General features: G+C 37.7%; 1 protein-coding gene across 1 annotated transcript in view; it reads right to left on the bottom strand.

The window, feature by feature from the left end:
* Nucleotides 1–25,108, bottom strand: part of EYS (eyes shut homolog) — an 883,205-nt gene that overhangs the window by 260,818 nt on the left and 597,279 nt on the right. Inside the window, exons 33-35 of the mRNA XM_035323172.1 lie at nt 24,610–24,800; nt 22,109–22,200; nt 6,948–7,098 (exon numbers count right to left, since the gene is read on the bottom strand). Coding sequence (XP_035179063.1) covers nt 6,948–7,098; nt 22,109–22,200; nt 24,610–24,800 — 434 coding nt within the window. The remainder of the gene's footprint in view (nt 1–6,947; nt 7,099–22,108; nt 22,201–24,609; nt 24,801–25,108) is intronic.

Here is a 25,108-nt window from a genome sequence, read left to right as displayed (position 1 = left end):
TGCCTGGCAACTAGCTCCCACACAGTATATTCTGAGCTACAGCTTAAACTCATGGAACAGATGATGCTTTAAATTGTATCAAATATGAAATAATATTTGAACAATTGCCAAGCAGAATTCTGATTTCCAAAAGAAAAGAAAAGAAAACAAACAGATTATAACAGGTGCACAGGTTTCACTATATACACTGGACCAAACCAAACCAAACCAAACCAAACCAAACAAACAAAACCAATGGAAAATGGCAGGAGTCATTTTTATATGTTAAGGGACTATGAACACATCTGTCTATCTAACTGGACATAAGTACATTAAAATGTTGTCAAAATAAATGTTGTTATAATCATATGATTCTTATTAAGTATGAAAATTTCAGATGTGCTGTGGAACAACAGCAAATTTGTGGATATTCAAGAACTGATCCCTTCAAGATTTCAAAATAGCCACTCTTGTTTGTACCACTGCACCAAACAACTGCAGTAATGCAGCAGTCCTGTATGTGCTTGTAATCCTCTGAAAGATGGATGTCCTGTCTTTTTGTCAGATTCTCCAGGAATCTTCTCAGCTGCAACACTGGCCCAGAAGGCATTAACTGGGTCAGAACCACCGACAGCAAGTTTAATTTGCTCACACCCGATGACTACTGTAGCAGTACACTGAAGCATCATATAAATATAATATTATTGCAAATTATTCTGTGACAGTTACTGTCAGAGCCCCATTCTGCAGCTTTATCAGATAAGGTGAATGCCAGACAATCAAACCTGAATACTGTGCACAGATTGTACTAAATTATCCCACTGCTTTGCAATACTCTGGCAAGGGAAATGGGTCATAAACTATGTCTAACTAGGCAGTTACAGAGGGTTTACTGTTGCTTCAGCCTATGGAAGCACAGCAGCTGTACAAAGAACAAACTACCTTCAGATCATTACAAATTAAGGGCCTGATTCTGCATTTTGTAATACCCGTTTTACATTGTCTGTATCTTCACTGAATGCCATTGAATTCAGTGGATGAATAAAATAATTGCAACAGAAAAGATATAATTCTATACATTTTAGCAAGCATTTATTAAAATATTTGTTTATATCTACATGTAGTAATACCTAAGAATATTCTGAAACTGAGTAGTTCTATAGCAAAATATAATTGTGATATCACACTGACTTTTTTTCATACAAGACTGTATGTTTTCTATCTGTGTATTTAAAACATGTGCCCACAAAAAAACACACCCAGGCATGGGTCAGTAGTCTAATCAAGAGAATTTACATGTAGAATTATCTCCATTTTATCTCAGCCATAACGCCAACACACTACAACCCTGAGCATATCACCCAGTTATCTGTTGCATTTCCCCATTGGCAATATGGAGTTACCAGTGCTTGCATATAAATTTGCATGCTTTCTGCTTCAACTTTTATTGTTATTTTATTTAGAAAATTATTCTCCTGGTACAGAAGCTTCTTTTCCTTTTGAAACTTCTCTTTGAATATTTAAGTTTAATTACGGAGATTTGTTTATGTAGAAAAGGAGTATGGAGATACAATGACATTTCACATTCCCAATACTAAAATACTATTAAGTCTAGAAATATAAATTACTGGAGCAATTATAGCAGCAGAAATAACACTATTACTGCAATCAACTATTGCTGTAGGTATTTGAAAACAATCTTTAATTTCCCTTCAAGTATACCAATCTTATCTTCTCTGCAGAGGAACAAGCTATTGTAAACAATTAATGACACTAAAGCTAGCATGAAATTAATTATTCTGAAACATGTCTTGAGATTTCAAAATACATTTTTTTTTTCAATTTCTGATTTGAATATCTTTTTTGCGTGTGTAATTTGGTTTATATTCCCCCATTGTTGACTTTAAAGTATTAGAAAACAGCTATCATAAACAGCTTTAAAAAACTAAGATGAAGCTATTAAACTGTTTAGCTGATATAACTGTTTACCTATTATACATGACAAGTCTGAAGTACATCCTTTATATTCTTTAACTAAGAAACAGGATAAATAACTAATAAGCAAAACTGTGGGAGAAATGTATTTTTTTCACTCTATAGAGGCTGCAACATGAGATCTCTGCCAGCCAGCTATTTGTAACATAACTGCGTAGCTTTTCTTCTGACCAGGCCTGTTTTACTACACTGTCTTATGTACCCACTAAACTTTACAAAGGAGAATTTACATGGAGTCATAAAAACAATTTGTGTGTGTGAAAGTTTGCAGTGCTTGAACTTGGATTAATTAATCCCAGATGTTTCAACGTATGTATCTGTTTTCCACACACATTTTCAGATCCTCAACATCCAATTCATATTAAGCCAAATATTTCTGTCTATCTTTGGCCTATAGGTATATATAATCAGAGAACTATAGCTGTGTATCATGTGCAGGTGTCATGGTGGTGGTGGAAGGGGGCTGCAGGGCCTCTGTGAGGAAAGGCCGGGGCTGCTCTATGACAGACACAGCCCATTCCAGATGGTTCCAACAGCCCCACTGGGCCCAGCAGCCAAGATGGTGGCACCTCTGGGGAATTTATTTAAAAAAAAAAAAAAAAAAAAAAAAAAAAAAAAAAAAAAGAAAGATACAACCCTGTCAACCCTGTGAACACCAGGGTCAGGGAAGGAGGGAGGAGGTGCATGAGGTGCTGGAGCAGAGGCTCCCCTGAAGCCTGTGGCACCCCGCACCATGCAGGCAGTTATGTCCCAACAGGCACTGCAGGCTGTGGAGAACCATACCATGGCAGGGGAAAAGCACGAGGAGGAAGGAGCAGCAGAAAGGAGCTGTAATGGACTGACCACAGCCCCCATTCCTCATTCCCCTGCACACCTTGGGGTAGGGTAGTGGGAGGAGTCAGGAATGAAGCCGAACCTGGAATAAAATGTAAGGAGTATCCACTGCCCTACCTTTGTTCACAGAGCCTTCCAACATGGAAGGTGATACTGGCCAGGCACAGTTTCCTCGTGCTAAATCCTTGATTGTTCCCTTCATCCTTGCAATTGTCTCAGCAACTGAAGTGTGCCATTGGCCTGACCAGCTTCTGGTTATGCAGGTCTTCCCCCTCAGTCCTTTTAAAGATGAACATGATGTGATATTTGTCCTTTTCCAAATATTAGGTACCTCCTCCTATTGCTATAGTCTTTTAGATGACAGAGAGTGGCCTTGCAATAACACGGGCTACATGCACATGCATGCCATCTGGACCCATGATGCTTTCAATGTCCAACTTACCTAAGTAGTCTGTCAGTCTGTCCTGCTCTACTCTTGACAGTATTTCTCCCCACAACCACTGCTACTAGGCACAGTCATCTGGGAGGTCTGAGAGTTTCTGATTAGTGAGGAAATCTATTAAGTAGCATAACATTGCTTCCCCAGATGTCACAAATGTTCTTTTAAACACATTGCTGCCTTGAGAGTAATATATCTGTTCTCTATAAGGCTATAAACTCTGCATTCCCAAGCTGTGGCAACAGCCAGGGAAATCAGTAGAGGGTGGTTAGGAAGGAAATTCTAACTTCTGTTGATAGCATGCCAAGTCTTTTACTACCTTGAGTGGTGGAAACATGCATATTTGGTGCTAATCAAGCTTTCTAGCCTAGAAGTATTATGACGTTGTTTATTGATATTTCCATTCAAAATGGTGTGTGCCAGGCAGAATGCCAATCATGTTCAGAAGAGACTCAAGACCTATATGAGTACATACAGATGAACAGTAACTTCTCAGTAATTCTTGAAAGACCCTAAAAAAAAGACCCCCAGTGAAAGAGTAAATGGGTGCCCCTTACAGTACCCCTAATACAGAATGGTATTAAAGAACAAAATGGAAAGCTGTCAAGGTAGGGAAAGTAATTTCCCTTAATTTTTGGAAATGTAAGCTTCAACTTTAGACCAAACGGCAAAGACTAACTGTTGCACCTTGCCTCATATGTTGACGGCACTCTGACTCTAAGCAATGCAGAATAATAAACATACAGACCAAAAATAATTATGTGGAAAAAGTGCACGGGCACCCAAGAGATGATTAGGAAATCGCAGTATAGGAAATCCTCAGAGAATGTTTTACCCTGCAGGTGGCACCAATCATACCAAACTTGACTAAAAAGAAAGGAAAAGGGGTCTAGGATGGAAATCAATAACGTAGTGTGAGCCTGTTCCAGTAATATGGACAAATCCTGTGTCAATAGCTATGGCCCTGGTTCCTCTTAGACAGGAACTGGCATCAACTAAAGCACTCTAGGGTCTGAAATTACTGTTCTCTATAACTTCCACAAAATTGGACAGTAGGAGGGCCAACAGCCAACAGCAGAATGAACTACTCTAGTGAGAGAAGGAGCTCATCTAAAACGAGGCAATGTATTATTAGGCAGATACCACAGGTATCACGAGGGTCATTATCAGACTTGACTCCAAGAGTGATCAGAGCATTTGCCAGGAAGAGCTGAGTCCCAGCTGGAGCTGAAATCTCCCTTGAAGCAAACTGCAGGATCAAGGTCAGAAACAGACCTTCCCTGTTCTGGGGATGGTTTTACAATAGCAACCTGACTGCCTGAGTCAAAGCTGATGAGAATGAAACTTTCAGGGGTGGTTTTCTGCTGCTGGTAATGAATAGTTAAAATAAAAAGAACTTAAGACAGACTGTTCTCCATTACCTGACAAAAGGGGAGCATACAGCCTTTATAGACTGCACGTGGCTTATAGCCAACACAATTTGATGGGAAAACCAAGGAAAATCAAACTTGCCTAAAGCTACAAAAAAAAAAAAAGCAAAATGAAACATAAAAATGAGAACAGAAATCATAAAGGAGAAAGGAAAATGAAGGAAATTAAAAGGTTTAGGTAATCTCAAACAAAAAGCAGTAAATTGCAAAAAAGTGTCATGGAAAACTGAAGAGGCAACTGGAGAGGCAAGTGATAGTTTAAGACGCATTTTTACTATTTGGGACATTTAATGAACATACGCCTGCCAGTACTCAGAAAGTATAAAGTATCACCTGCTCAAGCACTTACACTTGTCCCACAATGCCATTTTAACCTATTCTAAATAAAAAAACATAGACCATAACATAATAAACATGATAAACATAAAAGTATAGACCATAACATAGCAATAACATAGACCATAACCTAGTAATTCTGCATTAAGAACAGAAAAATCTATTGCCACATACTTGAAGAGAACTCATCTTGTTATGAGTCCAACACAGGTACAGGCAATATGTTTTAGCAGTAAATTACCCGTAAAACATTGTGTTTTATTGTTATTTTAACTTGCATAAGGTAAAGTTCTTGTCCTGGATTTTATTTCGCCTTTGGCTGGTGAAAAGCTCTTTACTATCTCAGACTTCCTTCTCACACACACATTATCAAGTACAGCCCTCAAACAAATTGCTTCTTTACCTTCTCCTAAATACCCTCCAGTGACTGAACTTCTCTAAATCTACAATGCAGCCTCTTTAGAGATCCCCCAAAATATTTCACTTAGCTTCAGCAAGAAATGTCATTTAAACATTGATAGTGCCGTTTCCTTCTTTCGTGTTAGTTTAGAATACTTCTTGAAGATAGATTCCTGCTGTAAATTAAATTTTATATGCAACAAATATGATAAAATATTCCATACAAATGGTTAGTTGAATATGAATGTTTGAATTAAGGGAAAAGTTATATGATTGCAAAAGCTATTTGACATGTTCTCTTAATACCAGTACATAGTATTTAAAAGTATAATTTTGGATAAGTATTTTACTACCCTAAAAGCAGCTACTCACAAGAACATTTAAATTGGATTTCAACAGCTTTGCCACTCCATTGGTTACTATGTAATTTATTACAAGCAAAATGCAATCTAGAAATGCTGCATTAAAAAACAGCATCAAAAACACATCTGTGCTTGAAGTTACTGTATTTACCTCATGATAAGGTGACCTACACCTTCCAAAGAGCAGAACAGAAAAGAAGACGTTAAAACAACTGTCACAGGGTGAAGCCTACCCAAAAGTAAGGCTCAGAAAAATGAAATTTTGTCTACATATGTTTAGCTCTGACTATGACTGTGCTATGTGCAGGGAAAACAAACAACACAGATTCCATCTGGGAATCGCTCTGTACAGGCGCTGCACTTCTGGAAGCTGGAGTGGGTATTTACCTCCAATCTCAACTGGATTACAGGGCTGGGGCTTTGATCAACATGAGTGTGTAGAGTGCAAGCGTCACAGGATAGAAATTCGTGTCTATGTTCATCCTGCTCTGCAAGAACATCAAAGTCATCAAGTGATGTCTGTTACTGTGACTACCCTACCCCAAATTCCTCCATAACAGCAACTCAGTAATGATCCACTTCTCTCCAGCCCTCTGCATGCCCTGGTATGTACTCTCATCACCATTTTCACAGCTTACTTCTTCCCTAACTCTGTGTTAGTCCTACTGTGTATTAATTCTCACCCCCATGTACACTCTTACCATACTACAAGAGTAGCCCCACACATTCAAGCTCCTGTTCCATACTTGTCGGTCCTGAATGCAGTTCCAAAGGTTCTCTCTCCTCTCATCTTTAGACACACCTTTCTGTGCAGCACAGAGTGCAAGGAGAGGTCCTCTTTGGTTTTGAAACTCAGTGCTATTATACTCTCCACATCTTCCTAAAACTAGCACCTGAGCTAACAGGTGCCTCTAAATTTGCTCATATTTGCTCCCTAACTCTGCCTACTCAAGGCAAACAGGATTGCAGATGAAGTCACAGTGTTGTTTCTCTTCACTTACTTAAGTCCCAGGCGCCAGCAAAACTCTGCAGCACACTCATACATACCTTGGATGTAATCCTCAAAAGAGTGTATGGAATTTTTATTTTTGTATAATTTAAATTTCTTCAATTATATTTTATTCAGTAAACCATTCCTGCAATAAAAACATCTTAAATAATGATAAAAAATACCTGTTTTATTGCATAAGGCTGAGGCAAACCACCGAAGAATACAGATCCTGTTTCAAGCTGATACGGACTGGACCAGAAATTGCTAGGCATTCTTGTCCTTGCAGATACCTCCAGGACTGACATTTCTGCTTCACATGGCACCATGCGTTGCCTGCATGAATTTAGAAATAGAGACATCTTACCACCATATATAGTTTACATTATTGTCTATCTGACATATTAATTAAGCTGTGTCATGAAAAAGCTGGGTAAAGCTGAGCTCTGGCCCTTTTACCTTTCCGATTCTCTCCCCCATCCCACCTAGGGAGAGGGAGTGAGCAGCCATGTGGGGCTGAGCTGCCTGCTGGGGCCAAACTACAAACAACAAACTACAACTAACACAATTTGTAATGAAAAACAAGTAAATTTGTTTTGGAATTAAAGACTATAGACACAAAAGAAGCTGTTTAATAAGCTGTAAGTTGGCATGTGATTGGGGCTTGAACTTCCATTAAAATGAAACCGTATTGGAAATCTAAGCAGTGTAATTGCTAAAAAAGTCAAAATAGAGTGGCTGTACTAAAAAGTTAGACCATTTTTAACAATAGCAAAAAGGTTTTTAATTTGACAGAAAAACACCTATTGACCTAAAATCTTTTAAATATCCTTTTCCACCACACAAAAGAGATAAACCAGAAAAGCAATTTGAAATACACTGCATTTTGCAGCTTGCAGACCTACTGTAATCTGTAATACTTATTTTCAAAAGCATCATTTGCTAAGACTGAAGGCAGTAATTTCAGGCCTTGATATTAACACATACATTCCCTTCTCTCTCTCCCTGTCCACACATCCCTTAACAGTGTCACTCTTACCAGAATCAATACATTGTTAACAATAAACAGAAGGTACAAAGTAAATACTTTGGTTTTCTTAGATTTATTTTTAATGACGAAAAACTCATTTACATTCCTGTAACCAACTGGCTGCAAGGCCTCAGTCTTCATGGAAGACAGCATGGTGGAGAAATACCAAGAGCCTCCCAGGTAGGGATTTCTTTCAGCAAATGAAGCAGAGTAGTTCTGGTGAAGCCCAGTGTCAAATAATCAGTTTTCAATCAGCTGTATGTGTAAAAGTATTAAAGTGCCTTTGTAATACAGGTGCCACAAAAAATCTGTGTAAAAATAGAATATACTAAACAGAAGTATATAAAAGTAACAGAATGTATTTTTGTTAGGATGCTATAAATAAGGTGTGAATTCATGTTTGATAACGCAAAATCAGCTTCTGAAATAAAGTTATTTAGGAAAAAAAGCATTGCAAAGCAGTTTCTTCATTATCTTCTCTAGATAATGATATAAAGGATTTTTCACATACCATTTGATAAGGTGTCCTACCTTTTTTCCTGAGAGGATGAAGACTCCCTATAAGCATCATTTGCGAACAGTTCTCTATGCTTATTTTCTTTATAATTCTGGTTTTGCAATATATTCAGAGAAAAAAATATGTGAATGTGGTGTTAGCCTTTTAACTGAAAGACCTGTAAGCATTTTTGTAGGCAAAACAAACAACATGTCCATCCTATGGTGAATAAATTTGCATAAAAAACAGATCTGTTTTGTTGATAAAATCAATGTAAGATAAGAGAAATTACAAAGGGCTTCTGTGGGCTAAAAATAAACTTAAGGAATCACTTGATGAGACCAAAAAAAAAATCACCTAATTTTTTACAAAGCTTTTTTGAAACTTGCTAATTATTGAAATATTTTTTTTTTAACTTGCTAACATGAATGAGGGCAAGGAGGAAATTGTAGCTAGAACTGCAATCACAGAATGAAATGTTTTCCTGCCACGTTTGGTAGATAAGCAAATGCACAGGGTTCTGCAGCACACTGTATTCATTACTTGCTTACAAAGGAAGTTTGCTGATAATGCATGTAATTTCATCCGTGCATTCTCAGTGGCTCTGTTTGCTACGATCAAGCTGGTTTTCCTAAGGCTTGAACCCAGTGTGACAGCCTGACTGCAGTCATTCTGCAGCATAAAGCTTTGGTGAGAGTTCTAAAGGAAAAAAGCAGTGACTTTTAAAGATCTAAAATGTCTTCTCTTTCTGATAATAGGACATAATATTTATCAATAAAGAGATAATGATCTTTCTGAAATATTTTCTATCAGATGTTTTACTGCACCATAATTCTTAACATTAGAATGGAAGAAGGCCAGGAGAGGAACTGACAGGAAGAGTTTTCATTTTTGATTTTTTTTAAAACTCATTTACAGATGTTCTAAACAAAAGTAAGCTGACCACACAACACTTTTTTTTTTTTTTTTTTTTTTTCAAAAAAATAAGGTACTGTTTTTCTTCTACGTATTTTGAGTTGCTAACACTGTAATCAGTTACATGACCACATGGGTACTTCTACTACACAAGCCCTCTATTTAAAAATATAGTTATTTTCACAGTGGCTTTAGACCTATTTGTTAGCTCTTCCTTAAAAGCCTCTATGACAGATTTGCAAAGGTATTTTTGTGTGCATATATAAACGTATTTTGGAATTAATTCCCAGTACTTTATGTCAGAAAACAAGTTAATGCAATTCAGTAGTGTGTGAGCTGCCTTCACCCCACACTTGTTAGAATGTCAGCCGTGAACCTTTGATTGTGCTTGATTGAATGTAGCAGGGTCTGGCCAAATTAGAATAACAACCTTAAACCATTATTGTTTAGCATTTGCTGATGATACGATCACCGGGTCACATATGCACTCTATGAAATTTCCATCAGGCTTTTAAAATACTTTTTCTACAATCAGCACATTGGGTGCTTTAAAGGTCAAGTAAGAAGACAGGGCTTTTTGCATAATTATAAATGTGGAAATGCATACAGCAACAATCGAGCACTTTTGCTGGGTAAGCTACGGGTAATTGTGTCTCAGTCCAACCCAGCAGTAATAGTTCACGGATTTCTCATTTGTACTCACATAAATGTAATGATAAAATACGGGCCTATTAATTATAACCTGAAGATGAGTTCTATCTAAACAGTGTTAAATCCATTGCCCAATGCATTTCGGGTTGGAAGGACGGAAAGGTCAGATAATCATTTGATAACTGCTGGGAAAAAGGTACCTAAGCATGACAACAGCTTTATGAAATCCAAATTCTTTTACATAACATCCTTACTTGCTGGCATTTGTCAGTGAAGATTAAAAGGCATGTTTGGGATTATCATACAATGGTAAAAAGGTAATAAAACAAATGGGGGAAGAGGAGGAGGGAAAAGGGGGTGTCCAGAGAAAGTGCCGTAAAGCTCTTTTAATCTTGGTTTCCTGGTAAGAAAGGTAAACCTCTTGTTCTAGAAACAAGACTTAAACTTTTACCTGCCTAGCAATTTCACTTTGAATGTGATCAAGAGTAAACAATTCACTAATTACCCTTGAAATATTTAGGATGTGATGTTAGCATTCAGTCTATTAAACGAAAACCACAGTAGGTCTGCAAACAACTGTGTCAGATACGAGTTGTGAACTGCAAGAACAAAAGAGGAGTTCTATTATCATGCTAAAAAAAACACCCTGCTTGCTCCAGGAGCTGACGCTGAGACCCCACCGACCCTGGTAGCTGACAACACACAGCCAGGGGTGCCCATACTCCGGGTCTGTCTCCAGCAGCTGGCACCAGTTGTCACTCATGATGGTGCCCCTAGGCTTAAAGTTTGTAGGACCTGCCCTCCCCAGATCCAGAGAGCTCCAGCTGTGGACCCCCACTCACTCCAGCCGCTGCCACCACAGGCCAGGGGACCCACACTGCCAGCCTGACTCCTGTATCTGCCACCACTCACGCACCCCCAGGTCTCGCCAGCAGCTGGCACTTAGCCCTTGCAGCACACACAGAGTGAGGAAGTGTTGAGGTGGTTAAGATTTAATGAGAATGTGTAAGGAGAAAGGACAGAGTGCAGTGATCGGCCAGACAAGCAGAGTGACTGCCCCATTTTACATGCAACCAGCCCCTTTTATACTCTTTCTGCATCCCTCCCTCTTTGTTCCTCCTTTTTGCCCTTTCCCCTGAAGTCTCCTCATAGGTTAGCAGAGCTCTCTGAGCAGAGCACCTCTCCCAGTCTGTCCTGTCCCTGTTCACCGTTTCACCAGCTGCAAACTCCAGGCTGATATTCCTGAACTGGCAGCTGCAGCTTCTCTTTAGCCCATCAATTAACCTGATGGGGAGGTTTGTTCCTTGTCCTTGTCTCCACGTTTGCTTTGTTAGCTCTGTGTCTTGGTACACTTTGTTTCTGGCTTCCCCCTTTTCCCTTAGTTTCCCAGCTCACGAGGTCCCTGAGCAGATAACATTGAACATTCCTACACTCTCACTGTCATCATCAACTAGTGTAGGGGGCCAGGGTTGGTTCCCATCACTCCTTCCTCAGCATTTTTAGGTCAGGTTTGTGTCCCTGTCCCCTTCTTATCTCTTATGGTAGGTACTGAAGGAGGTCCTTGACCAGACCACCATAAAGGAGCCACCACTCTCCATCCACGTACCGTTACACTCACGTTACCCTGTGTAAATTTATTTAGATAGGAAACATCAGTTACTCTCAGAGTCATTACATTTTCACTTTGCAGTAAGATGCATGGCTTTAGACTCCACACATCTGTTGGTCCTGATCGTTCCCAACCGAGACACCAGGGTAACACTCTCTTTAACGTTGCAGATGAACTAATGAGTCAACAACATATTTTTTTCTTGTTCCCTCTGACAGCACTTGTATTTCCTGGAGTTGATTTCTTAGTCTGGTCTTGCAGAGTGAGATAACTTAATAAGTAAGGACAGTGAAATGAATGACAAGGTATCACGAAAGGTCTCTAAGAATACAGGGGGAAAAAAATCTTTGGATTACATTCCAAGTAATGAATAAATACGGTACCTCCTTATTCTTGTCACAAAAGTTACACTTACTAAAAAAAAAAAGGTCCACAACATGAGGTGCTGACATAATCATCCATATTTTTATCAAGTTATCCCAGTTCCTATAAATGTTGACATCCCTCTAGCTGTCACCTGTGAAACTGAAAAAGTTCACTGGTTAGGGTAGTTCAGGAATCATTCCTATTTCAAATGTTGCCAATGTATTCTGCAAGAAGTATTTCTATATGCATGATCTAGGGCCTGTCAGTTGGCATCAGGTCCAGAGAACAGTCTTCAGATGATTTTATTTACTCCTATATATTTAGCTAGAGAAGAAAAAATCTATGCTGGTCTTTGGCCACTTCTATCTTTGCAATTTGGAGAGCTTCTTGCTGCTCAATTGTAACAACCTTAAATGCTAGTTACACTAATTAAATATGCATTTCTTTCAAGTTGATGAAGGCACATGCAAGTAAAGTGTCATTTACTGAACAGCTTGGCCCAAATGAGCATTCAGACAGTGGCAAGCTTAGAGTTGGATTTAGACTTGCTACACTGACATTTTATTTCAACTGAAACAGAAAGACTGCACTGCTTAGGATGACACTTAAATGGTGGCAATTCATCTTGACATGATCTTTAAGGGTCAAGATTATTTCTGGTCTCTATACCCTGTCTGTGTTCTCCTCAGCATCACTTCCACGACTGTGGCATGGGGCCACGGCAGCCAGAGAACCCTGAATCCATGGTTAGTATCAATCTGTCGTTTGATGTTCCTCAGATAGTAATATAGAACAAAGTTTTAGGTATGTTGCATGTTATTAGTCTACTGCTTTTATGTTTCTGTCCCTGAAACAAGTTTTTTCAGAAGATAAAGCAGAAAACTTTCATTCTTACAAGTGAGACCGAAGAACTCCTTTGAGATCCCAAGTAAAAGACAGCAGCAATGACAAATTATTTTTGCATTACCTAGTGAACAAGAATAGACCACTACATGACAGAGATATGTTTCTTTGATGATCCTCAATTTTAACCTCTGAATGTCTCCTTTGATGGAAGAGTTCTGAAAAGATGTATTATGTGATTTGTACCCAAGATGTGGCATGACTAACTAAATTTTTATCTTATAAAAAGGTTGTAAAACAACAGTGTGTATTAAGCTAATTGGCTGTATTGTTATTACCTGTTATTATGACCAATTTAGTATAATTAAATCCACTGCATTCAATTACATTGTTAGAAAAAGACAGTTGACTCTCATGAAGATTATGAAAAATAATCACTCTTTGTGGAATATAAAAACCACGCACAACATACTGAGCTTTGATTTCCTGACGGCTTTTCATTCCAGGTAATATTTTTTTTACACAATATTGATAAAAAACATTATTTAGCTGTAAACAAATGTACTTTTGTAATATTAAAAAGATAAAAGCTCCTGATGTCTAAACTTAAACTCAGCTATGAAAAAGCTGTCATTACAATTAATATGTGTTCAGCATTTTTAACAAATTAAGAATTTGGAACCTTGAAGAAGAAAAATAGTTCTCTGTATTTCCACTGAGGTCTCAAAAAGGTATTTGGATCTTTGTTATGTTCAATTTTCCATTCACCCAAGTAAATACCTATGTACACATATACATTCATGCATACGTAGAGATAATCTCTGCATTTAGTACTATAAAAGGCTGACAGTGAGAAACTGACAACCTCATTAATAACTGAAAAAAAGGGAAAGCACTTTTAATAAAGTATTTGGATTAAAATATTTTCCCATAATTCTTTTTTTTTTTTTTTTTTTTAATGTTAGATTTTCTGTCCTTGCATCAGCTTTAATTTCAATGTTTTGATTTCTTAGAAGATTTGATCGGTGCAAATTTTCTGAGATGTATATGCAAGGAGAAAATCTACTTCCAGTATTCTCAGTTTCTGGAAATTAACTGCAAGGTTAGTTTCCAAAAAATAATTCCATTTTTCTCTGTAATCATTTCTGTATTTTACTGTTATTTCATTCTCTGTGAAATATTTGGTTTGTTGAATGAATAAAGCACTTGTTGCAGAGACTTCAGAATGGTAAAGGGTATTCGAACACGTCCAGCAATGCAGAGCTAAGACCTTTACTACACAGTGCTCTAAATGAGTATGCTCATGCAACATTAACAGCATAACAGCATGTTTTTTTTTTTTTTTTTTTTTTTTTTTTTTTTCTGACAGAAAGCTTGTTTCTGAAAAGTAAACTGCTCATTACAAGAAGATGGGATTTAAGCTAATATTTTGGAGAAATGCTAAAGTAAAGGGAGGACTGGGAATATGCATAGTAGTTACAGAGCCTGGGTCATCTCCCTGGCACTTCCAATACATCTGTAGGTGTGGTTTGACTGCCTGCTGAAGCAAAAAGGAAAGTTCCAGCTTTTACTCCATAGGCATTCACACGTTCCCTCTCTTCTCTTTGCACGGCAATTTGCATTAAGGAAATCACTAAGCTGAAAACAAAAAGAGTACTTATTTTTAACTGCATCATCTCTCTATATGAACTCTGGTCACTGCATAAGGTGGATAAGAAGAAGGAAGACAGAAAGAAAAAAGCAGCTTAAACATGAAAAATAAAATTAATTAAATAAATAAATAGAGTCTCCTTGAGGCCAAAAGTCTCCCTTTAATGGGACTTGTCCATCTTCCAATTGAAGTGACCTCCAAAAAGACATAAAAGGAGCCCACTCTTTAATGGTAGGTTTGTTTAGAGCACGAAATAACCAGAATTTAAAAAGGTAACTTTTTAAGTAATGAAAATGTAAAACTAAGTGTGATAGATTAAATAAGAGGTAATATAAACATATTCTCTAACTTGAAGAAATTTCATATTATATATTGTTGGTTCTGAACAAAACTTTCCTTCCATGATCTTACAAGGGTCAGCTTAGTGTTTGCTTCCTGCAGCAGGCAGACTTTTTTTTTTTCTTTTTTTTTTTTCTTTTTTTTTCTGCATTTTCCCAGTCCACACTGCTGCTGCAGACTTTGCAAGCTCCCTGTCCTTCAGGGAAACGAAGCTTATTTGCTTTCAGAAGAAGAGCAATCTCCCTCCCTCCAGATGGCTCTGACTGAAAGTGCATCATGCAGGATAAAGCAGAAAGACAGCTTCCTTTTTACCAAGTAGGAGTTGCAGTGAACAGTATTCACACAGCATTCTCTGAATAAACAAGACAGCTATACTGCTTGTCCTGCTCTCTGTGTGTGCCTCTGTCTTCTGTGAAAAAGAATGCCTTGCATTATCTTTCAAATACTCATGCTGCCTCAGTACAAGGATTTTTATAAAACTCATGCCTTCAGGCTTCTGGATGCAATGTGCAGTGCCTAACAGCATTTTTCTCCCATTACTAAACTGGCTAATTAATTTTGTTTCTCCATACTCTGTGACACTTCTCAAATAGCAGAGCTTGAGATTTGTGGGGACAGCATATCTAGCATGTAAAGAGTTTTTTTGAGATGTCTGCCACTCATTGTTCATATAGTCAGGGTGACATACCTAAGAAACATAGCGCTAGCAGGGTATGAAAAGAATTGTTATCCAGCTTTGTTTCAGCCTTTCGCTGAAGTGCTTGTTGGGGTTTGCCAGCTGGAATCATTTGGATACACACGCTCCTCACAATACTGTGGTTTTAGGCAGAGGTGACCATAGCAGAATGGATCTTAGGAAGGTGTTGAAGAAAAACAAGTTTGATTCAAATTAAGTTTGTGGCTTTTGGAAAAAAATTCTGATCAAAATTCTGAAATAGATGATGTCAGGTTAATGGCTCCTTGGTGGTCAAATGGGTGGTTACTTCTTTCCTGAAACTGCAAACCCAAGAAATTTTATCTTCAGTAAAAATTGTAGCCTACGTTACCTTCATCTGTAGTATTCAAGTGATGTAAGAATTATCCGTGGAAGGGAAAAGAAATTCTATTATATATCTTTACATGCTACACTGTTTTATCCCCCATAAATTCCCTTTGTGATGTCTGTTGTATTTGGTCTTATTAAATATGCATATGTTGTGTAAAATATATTGGCATCAGATTGGAAAACATGAGAACTTAAAATCACTATTTTTTTATGAAGTCAAAGGGCAGAGCACATATAAAAAGCTATTGGATTGTGTGTATTGTGTACATTAGGTATGCTTTCTAAATAACTAAACTATTCAGAAATAGGTACTATTATGTTCTCTTGCTTTTTGTAAGTAAAAGTTATTTCAAATGTATAAAAGATGTCGATCAATGTTGTAACTACTTCATTTTAAAATTAGCAATTTGGGCTATTCTGAGAACGAACAGTCTGGGAAATTAATACTGTGAAGAATGGAGTCAAGAGTTTCTGTATAGATCACATGGGATATCACAGGATTTAAATGTGCTTAAACACAGAACCAGTTAAGGATATGTCCTCAGGAAAAGCCTTTGGCAAATACATAAATGTTGAAAAAGTATTTCTAAAAGATAGGGAATTTCGTGCTATGCAGCACTGAGTAAGAGTTGTTTATTTGCTTTTCTACTGAAAAGGGAGAAAGAAAGGCAACTGTAAGTAAGGAAGAATGATAGTTTCAGAATCTAGAAATAAAAACTGTTTTTCGTTATAATGACACTTCAAAGAAGAGATGACAACTTTGGTAACACAATTCTACTAAAGTTTAAGATGTTCTCTTTTCAGAAAACAAAAATAGAAGAAAAATGCTCAAAACACTAAAAACCAGTACTTTGAATATACTAATGATTAACAGAAGTTAAATGCTTTGACACATTGTACAAGAAACTCAGTTACGGTACTTGTACACAAAAACAATCTTTAGCAAAAGAAATTAATGCTTACTCAAAACAAACTGGGTAAGCATAATTTCATTTCACATTCCTTCAGCATCACATATCATCAGTGCATTCTCAGCATTCATCGAATGCATAGACCACTTTGTTGATCTAAGTTTATTATACTTTAATTGTTCTGATAATTTTTAGTGAGATGCTGTATTTGTATTTACATTGTTATTCATCTCCAGCTTCTAAAAAGTCATTATTTCCATAGTGCTCTGAGTTATTAGAAAGCGAGGATTAGGTTCTTGGCCAAAAAATCGTATAACCTGAAAAACATTTTTGATTGAACATTTAGTCTTAAGAAGCACCATTATTTATTTTGAACACTTGACCTCCAAATAGAAAGATACTTTAAGCTACATTTAAATTATCAAGTATTTATGAGATAAACTAATGAATACCATTAGTCACAGGAGGGAATGTTGTTCACCCAACTCCCTTTCTACTTATCTGTGAAATGATTAAAATCAAATTAATTCCCTAAATATACTGCATAGGGTTGTAGAATGAACTGGAAAATACATAAATAGTCATTCTGACTATGAAGATTTCAAAACTTTCCCTCTGTTTAGTGGTTTTTGATTCATATTTGGTTTTAATCTCACAGTTAACAAATCAGAATCTCCTTTGATTTTCTTGGTTCAATCCAGCATGGCCATTTCTGTGGCACAGTCATGCTCTGTCAGTGGGTCATAACAGTGTCACCATGGAACAGAAATCTTCAGCACTTAGTATTTAAAGGCTCCCGCTTTTTGAACTACTTGTGCCAATAGCGACCCTTTACTGCTGCAAAGCCAGGTTCTTTTTTCTTTCAGATATGTACCAAAACACCCTTCTTGGGAAATATTCTTCACTTCTTGCTTTTCATCTCTGTGATAGTCACCAGATATAATTTAAATTAAATTTCCTAAAGTGTCTTAAATTTCCTAAAGTTTCTTGCAGCTGATGCAAGTCCATTGATAGCTTCCTTCTGAGAGGCCCAGAAAATGAAAAGAACATGAAGCTAGCTATCTTACACCAAGAATGCACCTCTTACAGCATGAGCACACTTCTAATTAACCAGCAGCCATTGCTGTTAATAACTTGTGGCTTACACTGACTTTTGAGGAGATGGCCAATTTGGGATGTTTCCATCGAGTATATTGCATTTACACATTACTCAAAACAGCAGGGGGTGACCTCTTCACCTATATGCTCTTATGTTCCAGATCAAGACCAATGTTCAGCACCTTTGTGATAAAATACAAATAAGAATTTACCATTAAAAACAACAAAACACAGAGACATCCACAGCTCAACACAATAAGAAACAGGCTTCTCTATCACTGTTTTTTTTTTTTTTTTTTTTTTTTTCCTAACGATTTTATCTATTATCTGCTTATCTTACCTGCCTGAGAGCCCTAGGGAAGATACGGGCTTTGTAGCATATTCTGAAGGGTAGTACATACGATGTATTTGGCACCATATGGATTATTTCAGGCCTTCATGAAAAGCTATCAACATACAAGCAAAGTGCAAGCTCCAGAGTGAGCATATGTTGCATTATGCCAAGATTAGAAAGATCCTTTTCTGACTAGAAGAATCAGAAAAGATCCATATCTCACAAATAAGGCAATCAATCACCAGAAGCCCTGTAGTTAACTAGTGAAAACCTCAAATTACAAACAATACGAGTTAAAGAAGAACCATGCACTCTGTACAGATGATTTCTAGGCCGATGCAGCTTCTATGCCAGTTTTCTGAACCTACTGGTCAGGGTCAAATAGTAATAAAAAAAAAGGGATGAACTGGATAGACTAATTTTAAAGAAAGAAGCTGTATCAGTGACATCTACTGCATAATCAATTTATAAGCTGCTAAATTTGCCAAAGTGACTGCCAACTGTGATCCGAGATAAATAAAAATAATTTAATTTAATGAACAGAATGAAGATACTATTATTGTCAGTACAGAAAGGATTGTTGTTCAAATGGAGCATAGTAGACCAAGAAAATGACAATTTTCTAATATTGCAGATGCAGTGTGGCCTGTTTCTGTAATGCATGTTACTTTATCAATTTGTTTTGATGCCAAAAATTGAAGAAGATGAATATTAAGCAGTTAATGAAGGAGGTCTTATAATGGGTGGAGTAAGAAGTTTGTGGTAGAAAATCCCCCGTATTGCCAGTGACGTAACTGCATATTCTCAACTGGAACAAACACAAAGTTCTAAGTGCTTGAATCTTTTTAACATTTTATTTCCTCCACAGTGCCCTGCAAAAATCTAATCCCTGTGAGGTTTTGTCCATATCCAGATTTTCACTGTTGCATTTTCACATTCTTAAGAACACAAAACCCAAACATTCAGATAAGCAAGGAAAAAAAAACACAATGATTTTCATTAAAAACTAGACTTACTAAACAACTGCACTAGCTTACATATGAATCAGGGCTCTTGGGCACTGCTCTCAGGCAAACCTTGGCAACATGCTTGATTTAAACAACCAACACTGTATATAAAGACTTATCTGGGACAACAAAGTGATATCCTATCCAAAACTATCAAGCTATCCAAGATCTATGATGAAAATCTAGTCCTCTTACTGTATCTAATTTTATTCAATTGTTATAGCTGTAGCCACAATATTCCATTATCATGAAACACTTATTTCAGCAATGCTTCTATTTTACTTTCAGTATGACTATTCTGGTGAACTATGAAAACTGGATACAGTGCAGTGTCTGACAGTAATCTGCATGTTTATTTGCAAACATTAGAAGGTGTGACATTTCTTTTATTCACACCAGCAATGACTTCTGAGGAATAAAATAAGCAGTAAAATACTCTCCTGTAAGCAGAAAAGGAAGACATTGCCGTTAATTTTCACTGTGTTTCATCTTGTATTACACAGCAGTGCTTTTGATTCTATTTATTTAATTTAATATGATACTATAGAGGCAGTATATTCTTTGCAAGTTTAACTTCAGTAACTGAAATGCACCGCTTTTAGTGAATTTGGCAAAAATCTTTCCATCATAGGGCCACCTCAAAGGGGCTCCAAACAATTTGGAATACTTTAATGAGAATGATCAGTTTCTTTCAACAACTACTACACGAACCATATATTTTTAAAATCATTATTATTAATCATTATATTTAGTCATAATTCTTAACATCTGCAGAAGAAAGAAGATCCCACACTGTGCAAATACACTGTGTTACAGTAATCAGTAATTCCTACATTTCCATCCTGGCTTTGCCAACTTCCCACGCAGTGTTATTCAGAACTTAACTTTCTTATCTCACTGAAAGTCAATTTTGTGATGACTAAATAATGTTTGCAAAGCTCTAGGCAGCTGTTGAATAAGCTACTGCAATTTTCCACCAAAGTTATTTTGTTTTACTATGCCTTATTATACCACAGTTGATTAAAATAAATGTTAAAGTAATAAATAACACACGTTCCAAGAATGACCATATCATATCTAATTGTCAACAATACATTTTTGTTAGTAGAAACAAGCAGGGGATATTATACTTATCAGTTCAGAATATGCATTTGCTTAACTCAAGCACATGCGAAGACACACTAGATTAACACAAGATGAAGCAACTTATAACCAAATCCTTCTGACATCCGTAACATTAAGTTTTCAAACCCTAAAACAATTTCCAAAACCATTCCCAGTCCATTAGAGGGGGTCGAGTGATTAACAACTACTCCGTACATATTCTGAATCCCATTAATGTTATGCATTCTCTCTTTTTCAACATGACAGATTAGTTCAGCTCATCTTACCTGAGCTGTCTTTTAATATTCACCATTCACTGCTTCCTTCTTAGGCTAAAAAGGAACACTGGAAATAAAAATGGAACTGTTTTTCTCTCCACCTATTGACATGGACTGGTTTGAAGATTCAAGTTCTTTTCTGCTCAGTTAAGTTTGTATTGGCTTTACGTGGCAAGGTTTTGGTATTGGGGGGCTGCAGTGGTGGACTCTGTGAGAAGAATCCAGAAAATGCCCCATGTAAGACAAGGGCCAGTTTCAGCCAGCTCCAAAGGGACCTGCTGCTAGCTAGAGCTGAGCCAGGGAGCAACACTGGGTGGGCCTCTGGGAGAGTAGATTGAAGGAAGATGCTGTGCAAAGGAAGCTAGGAGAGAGTGAGAACCAGCCCTGCAGCCCCCAAGGTCAGTGCAGAAGGAGGGCAGGAGGTGCTCCAGGCATGCAGCAGAAATTCCCCTGTGGCCTGTGGAGAGGCCCCTGGTGGAGCAGGCTGTCCCCCTGCAGCCCATGGGTCCCACACGGAGCAGATCTCCACGCTGCAGCCCGTGGAGGAGCCCCCGGTGGAGCAGGTGGATGTGGCCTGGAGGAGGCTGCGGCCCATGGAGAGCCCCCGCAGGAGCAGGCCCCAGGCCGGAGCTGCAGCCCATGGAGAGGAGCCCACGCAGGAGCAGGGGTCTGGGGGGAGCTGCCGCCCATGGGGGACCCGTGCTGGAGCAGTTTGCTCTTGACAGATGGACCCTGTGGTATGGAGCCATGTGGGAGCAGTTCTTGAAGAGCTGCTGCCTGTGGGCAGCCCCCGCAGGCTCAGTTTTGGAAGGACGGCATCCTGTGGGAGGGACCCCACATGGAGCAGGGGCAGAGAGTGACCATGAAGGAGCGGTGGGGACAAAGCGTTAGGGACTGACCACAGCCCCTATTCCCCGTTCCCCTGCGTCGCCTGGGGGGAGGCAGTGGAAGAGGGTGGATGAGGGAAGGTGCTTTTAGTTTGTTTTCTTTGTTTCTCACTTTTATAGCTTGCTAGTAAAAGGCAATAAATTTCTCTAATCTCCCTGTGCCGAGTCTGTTTTGCCCACGATGATAATTGTTGAGTGATCTCCCTGCCTTTATCTCAACCCTTGAGCCCTTTTCATTGTATTTTCTCCCCCCTTCCCTTTGAAGACAAGGAGTGAGAGAGCGGTTGTGGTGTATGTCAGCTGCCCTGCAAGGTAAAGCCACCACAGGTTTCAACCAAAAAAAATCCATAAAATAGGTGCGTTTACATCATGGTAGTTAATGCAGCCCTGAGTTTCAAGAATTACCATATCAGTTTTTTCTATTAGTCACATTTCATTGTCAGGAATTGAGTTTTTTCCTGGACTAGGTTTGGGCCTACTGCACAGTACCTTCCCTTTCTGAATGCTCATGTTTGCTATGCTACATGATAGAGAGGAAAATAAATGTATCTCCTTTAAGCACATTGCTAATGTGGTAAGCACTGTCCAACTGTACTACAGTTTGAAATACTCTTTCCAAGGATATGTCGTATCCCAGACGGCCATAGCATGATTTCAGTGCACATATTCAGGTATCACTTATAGCTAATGAGATATAATGCCATTAGAATTAACTAACTGTCCAACCTAGATGATCTTTGAGGTAATGATAAACACAGACAACAGTAAAGTGTAACGCTTACCTAATTTGCACTTTATACCAGCGTCCATCATCCACTCTAGCTGTAGTTGCGATGTTTTTGACTTCTGCTGCTTCATTACATAGAAACTGGTACTACAGAATGGGAAAAATGATTTTCTTACATTATTTCTAATAATTAAAGAGCTACTGGCATAGAAACTTAAAAAGAATGAATGGTTGCATAAAAACCTGAGGGATGTCATGCATATCAAGAAAAACTAATGTTTCATTAAAGATCTGGATCAGGAAATCTATCACAGCAGAAATATACAACACATAAATGTTTCCTAGCCTGCATGAAAATGCTTTCATCATTGTGTATTTTACAATCAGATTGTATTATTATTATAGACCTGATCTGCAAACAAGTTGACCATCTGCAACCCAGATGAAATTAACATTGGCCATGGGTGAATTTTACTTATCAAGTTATGGCCTCTTTCCACTTCCAAACACGTAATGTAGCATGCAAGCCTGAGCATTTAGGAATACCATTTAATTTCCTATACTAATGTGAACAAGCACTTGATTTCATGGTTTGTCTACTTGTAATTGTAGCTTGATTGTGAGCTTAGAACCATTTGTTCATTGGGCTTTAAATCTACACTTAATTGACCAGTTTTGAGAATGATTAAGTGAATTCAATTAGTTTTAACATGGCACACTGGGATCTCTGAATAGATTTTTGTCAGTTAAAGTACTTTCATATTTTATGGTGCTTATGATATGTTAGAAAAATATTTTTCTGCATCATTACTTTACCATGAATACAAGTAAAATGGACTTAAAACCATCAACATTTTCTAAACCTTGGATAATGTGCTGCCCCGACTAATCTCACTTGTTCTGGATAAAGATAGTCGCAATATAATAAAACACAGTAAATCACAATATAACAAAATAAAGTTATTTTGATTCTTTTCCTTAGTATCTGCAATTTACATACCTTTTTTGGAATGATCATGTTCTTTACAACATGAAGCAAATACGCTGTTCCTAACAGTCATTTCACTATCCTTGGAAAAGAATATAAATACAGCCCAGCTTTTGGAAATAACAAAATAAGGTAATTAATATTTTAAGGTAAATCATATTTTTGTCGTAAGGAAAAAAATAAGGAGATCCATTATGACAGAAGTAACTTCTCTTGTAGTAGCTTCTTATACCTCCTCACAAATACAAGTTCTATTTCTTTCTTAGAAAAGAAAGACCAATTTGCCAAAGGTAGCCATACAGTGGAGCATACACTTCACTCCTTAATGTCTATAAACAAACGTATTGCTATTTAGTTGTCCACAAAAGCCAAGAAAATCTGGGACTATGAATTAACATGACTGTAGCGGGTTTACGTGGCAACTATGAATTAACATGACTGTTTTATAGGGTGGGTGACAGCGTACACTGAGCTGACATCACAGTAGGTGGCAGCTGATATCACAGGAGGCCCCTCCCTGGCAAAAGAGGCAGATGCTGAGTACACCCAGAATCATTTTGCTCATCCTTACCACAGATCTAAGAAGCAGTCTTCTCCATTTCATCTCCAATTCATATTACATGGCTCAACAAATGGTCTACCTTGCTGTGGGAGATGGTGCCGATTAGGAGAAACTGCTTAGATAAAGTGGTTGGGCATTGGAAGGGGTTGCCCAGGGAGGTGCTGGAGTCACCATCCCTGTGGGTGTTTAAGGGAAGATTGGACGTGGTGCTTAGGGACATGCTTTAATGGGTGATGTGGGTGGTAGGGTGATGGTTGGACCTGATGATCTTGGAGGTCTTTTCCAACCTTAATGATTCTGATTCTATGACTTGATGATAACAATCTACTTATTATTTACATATGTTCCAACTGGAACTGACTTTGCAATCTAATTCCATTATATTCTCTCTTTACCTGCAAAATCTTTTAAAAAATCACTAGTTCACATTCAGAACAGATATGACACAACTGAGCTAGGTAAATAGTTACGAAAAGTGTAACATGAATAATTTGTGTGCTCTTAAATCCAAACCCTCCCCCATCAAACCACTATGCCGTTATATTTTTTTAAATGACAGATCAAGTAAAAGGTTTCCTAATCAGACCCAAATGGTGAGAAAGTTAGTCTTTCTTCCCTGACACAGTACATTCTCCTATGCAAAATTCAATCAGTTCCATAGGCTCTTCCCTTAAAAAAAATATAATGAACTTGCACATGAGGAGGTTCCAGAAACTTAGGCTGTGAGATGTTGCAGTTGTAATCACTATTCAGTTGTACTCAAGCACCACCTTAGTTACTTCTTGTAAGTCATATTAATCTTGTCAGACATGATTTTGTCGTAACACATGACAAGTTTGACAATTATTTTCCTTAAAACACTAACGAATCTCAAGAACTTCTATAGCACATATGACCTTCTACAGTCAGAAAAAGAATATGTATATTAAATAGGTATATATATTAAAAATCTGTTATAGATCCCAAATTTTACCATGTTCTTCAGCAGAATATTTTGATGCCTTACCTGTAAGGTGCCATGTCTGATGAAAAGCTGAATTAAAAACTGTCCTGTTGTTTCTGGGCTCCGTTCAATATACAGCAGGAGTCCATGAGGATCATGGGTCTTAAATTCCAAGTGGATGAAGTTCAGCATGTTGAAACGCAAGCCTTGAAATTCCAGGTAAGAATCACCATAATAGTGAGCATAACTAAAATCTGTAAATGAAATTTTGAGAGATATAATAAATGGCTACAAAGACATTTTTCCTTTTTACTCACTGCATTCTTATTCTGCTAATGGTAGCGAAGATAAAGGATACTCGTTTACATCTGTCAAGCAGATAGATACGAATCTGAAAAACTGTATTACTTTTCTTCTTTTGAAGACTAATGCTGACAATTTTTAAAACTGGACACAAAGTTTAATATTAACCAGGCAACTAGAATCTGTGCCTGAAAGGAAAGGCTCTGAAACTGGTGGCACTCAGAACATATCTGGCAGCACAGAAGTATCTTTTCAATGG

Source organism: Oxyura jamaicensis, chromosome 3 (genome assembly GCF_011077185.1).
Source record: "Oxyura jamaicensis isolate SHBP4307 breed ruddy duck chromosome 3, BPBGC_Ojam_1.0, whole genome shotgun sequence".
In the NCBI taxonomy this organism is placed as follows: domain Eukaryota; kingdom Metazoa; phylum Chordata; class Aves; order Anseriformes; family Anatidae; genus Oxyura; species Oxyura jamaicensis.
This window is presented reverse-complemented; position numbering and strand designations above follow the sequence as displayed.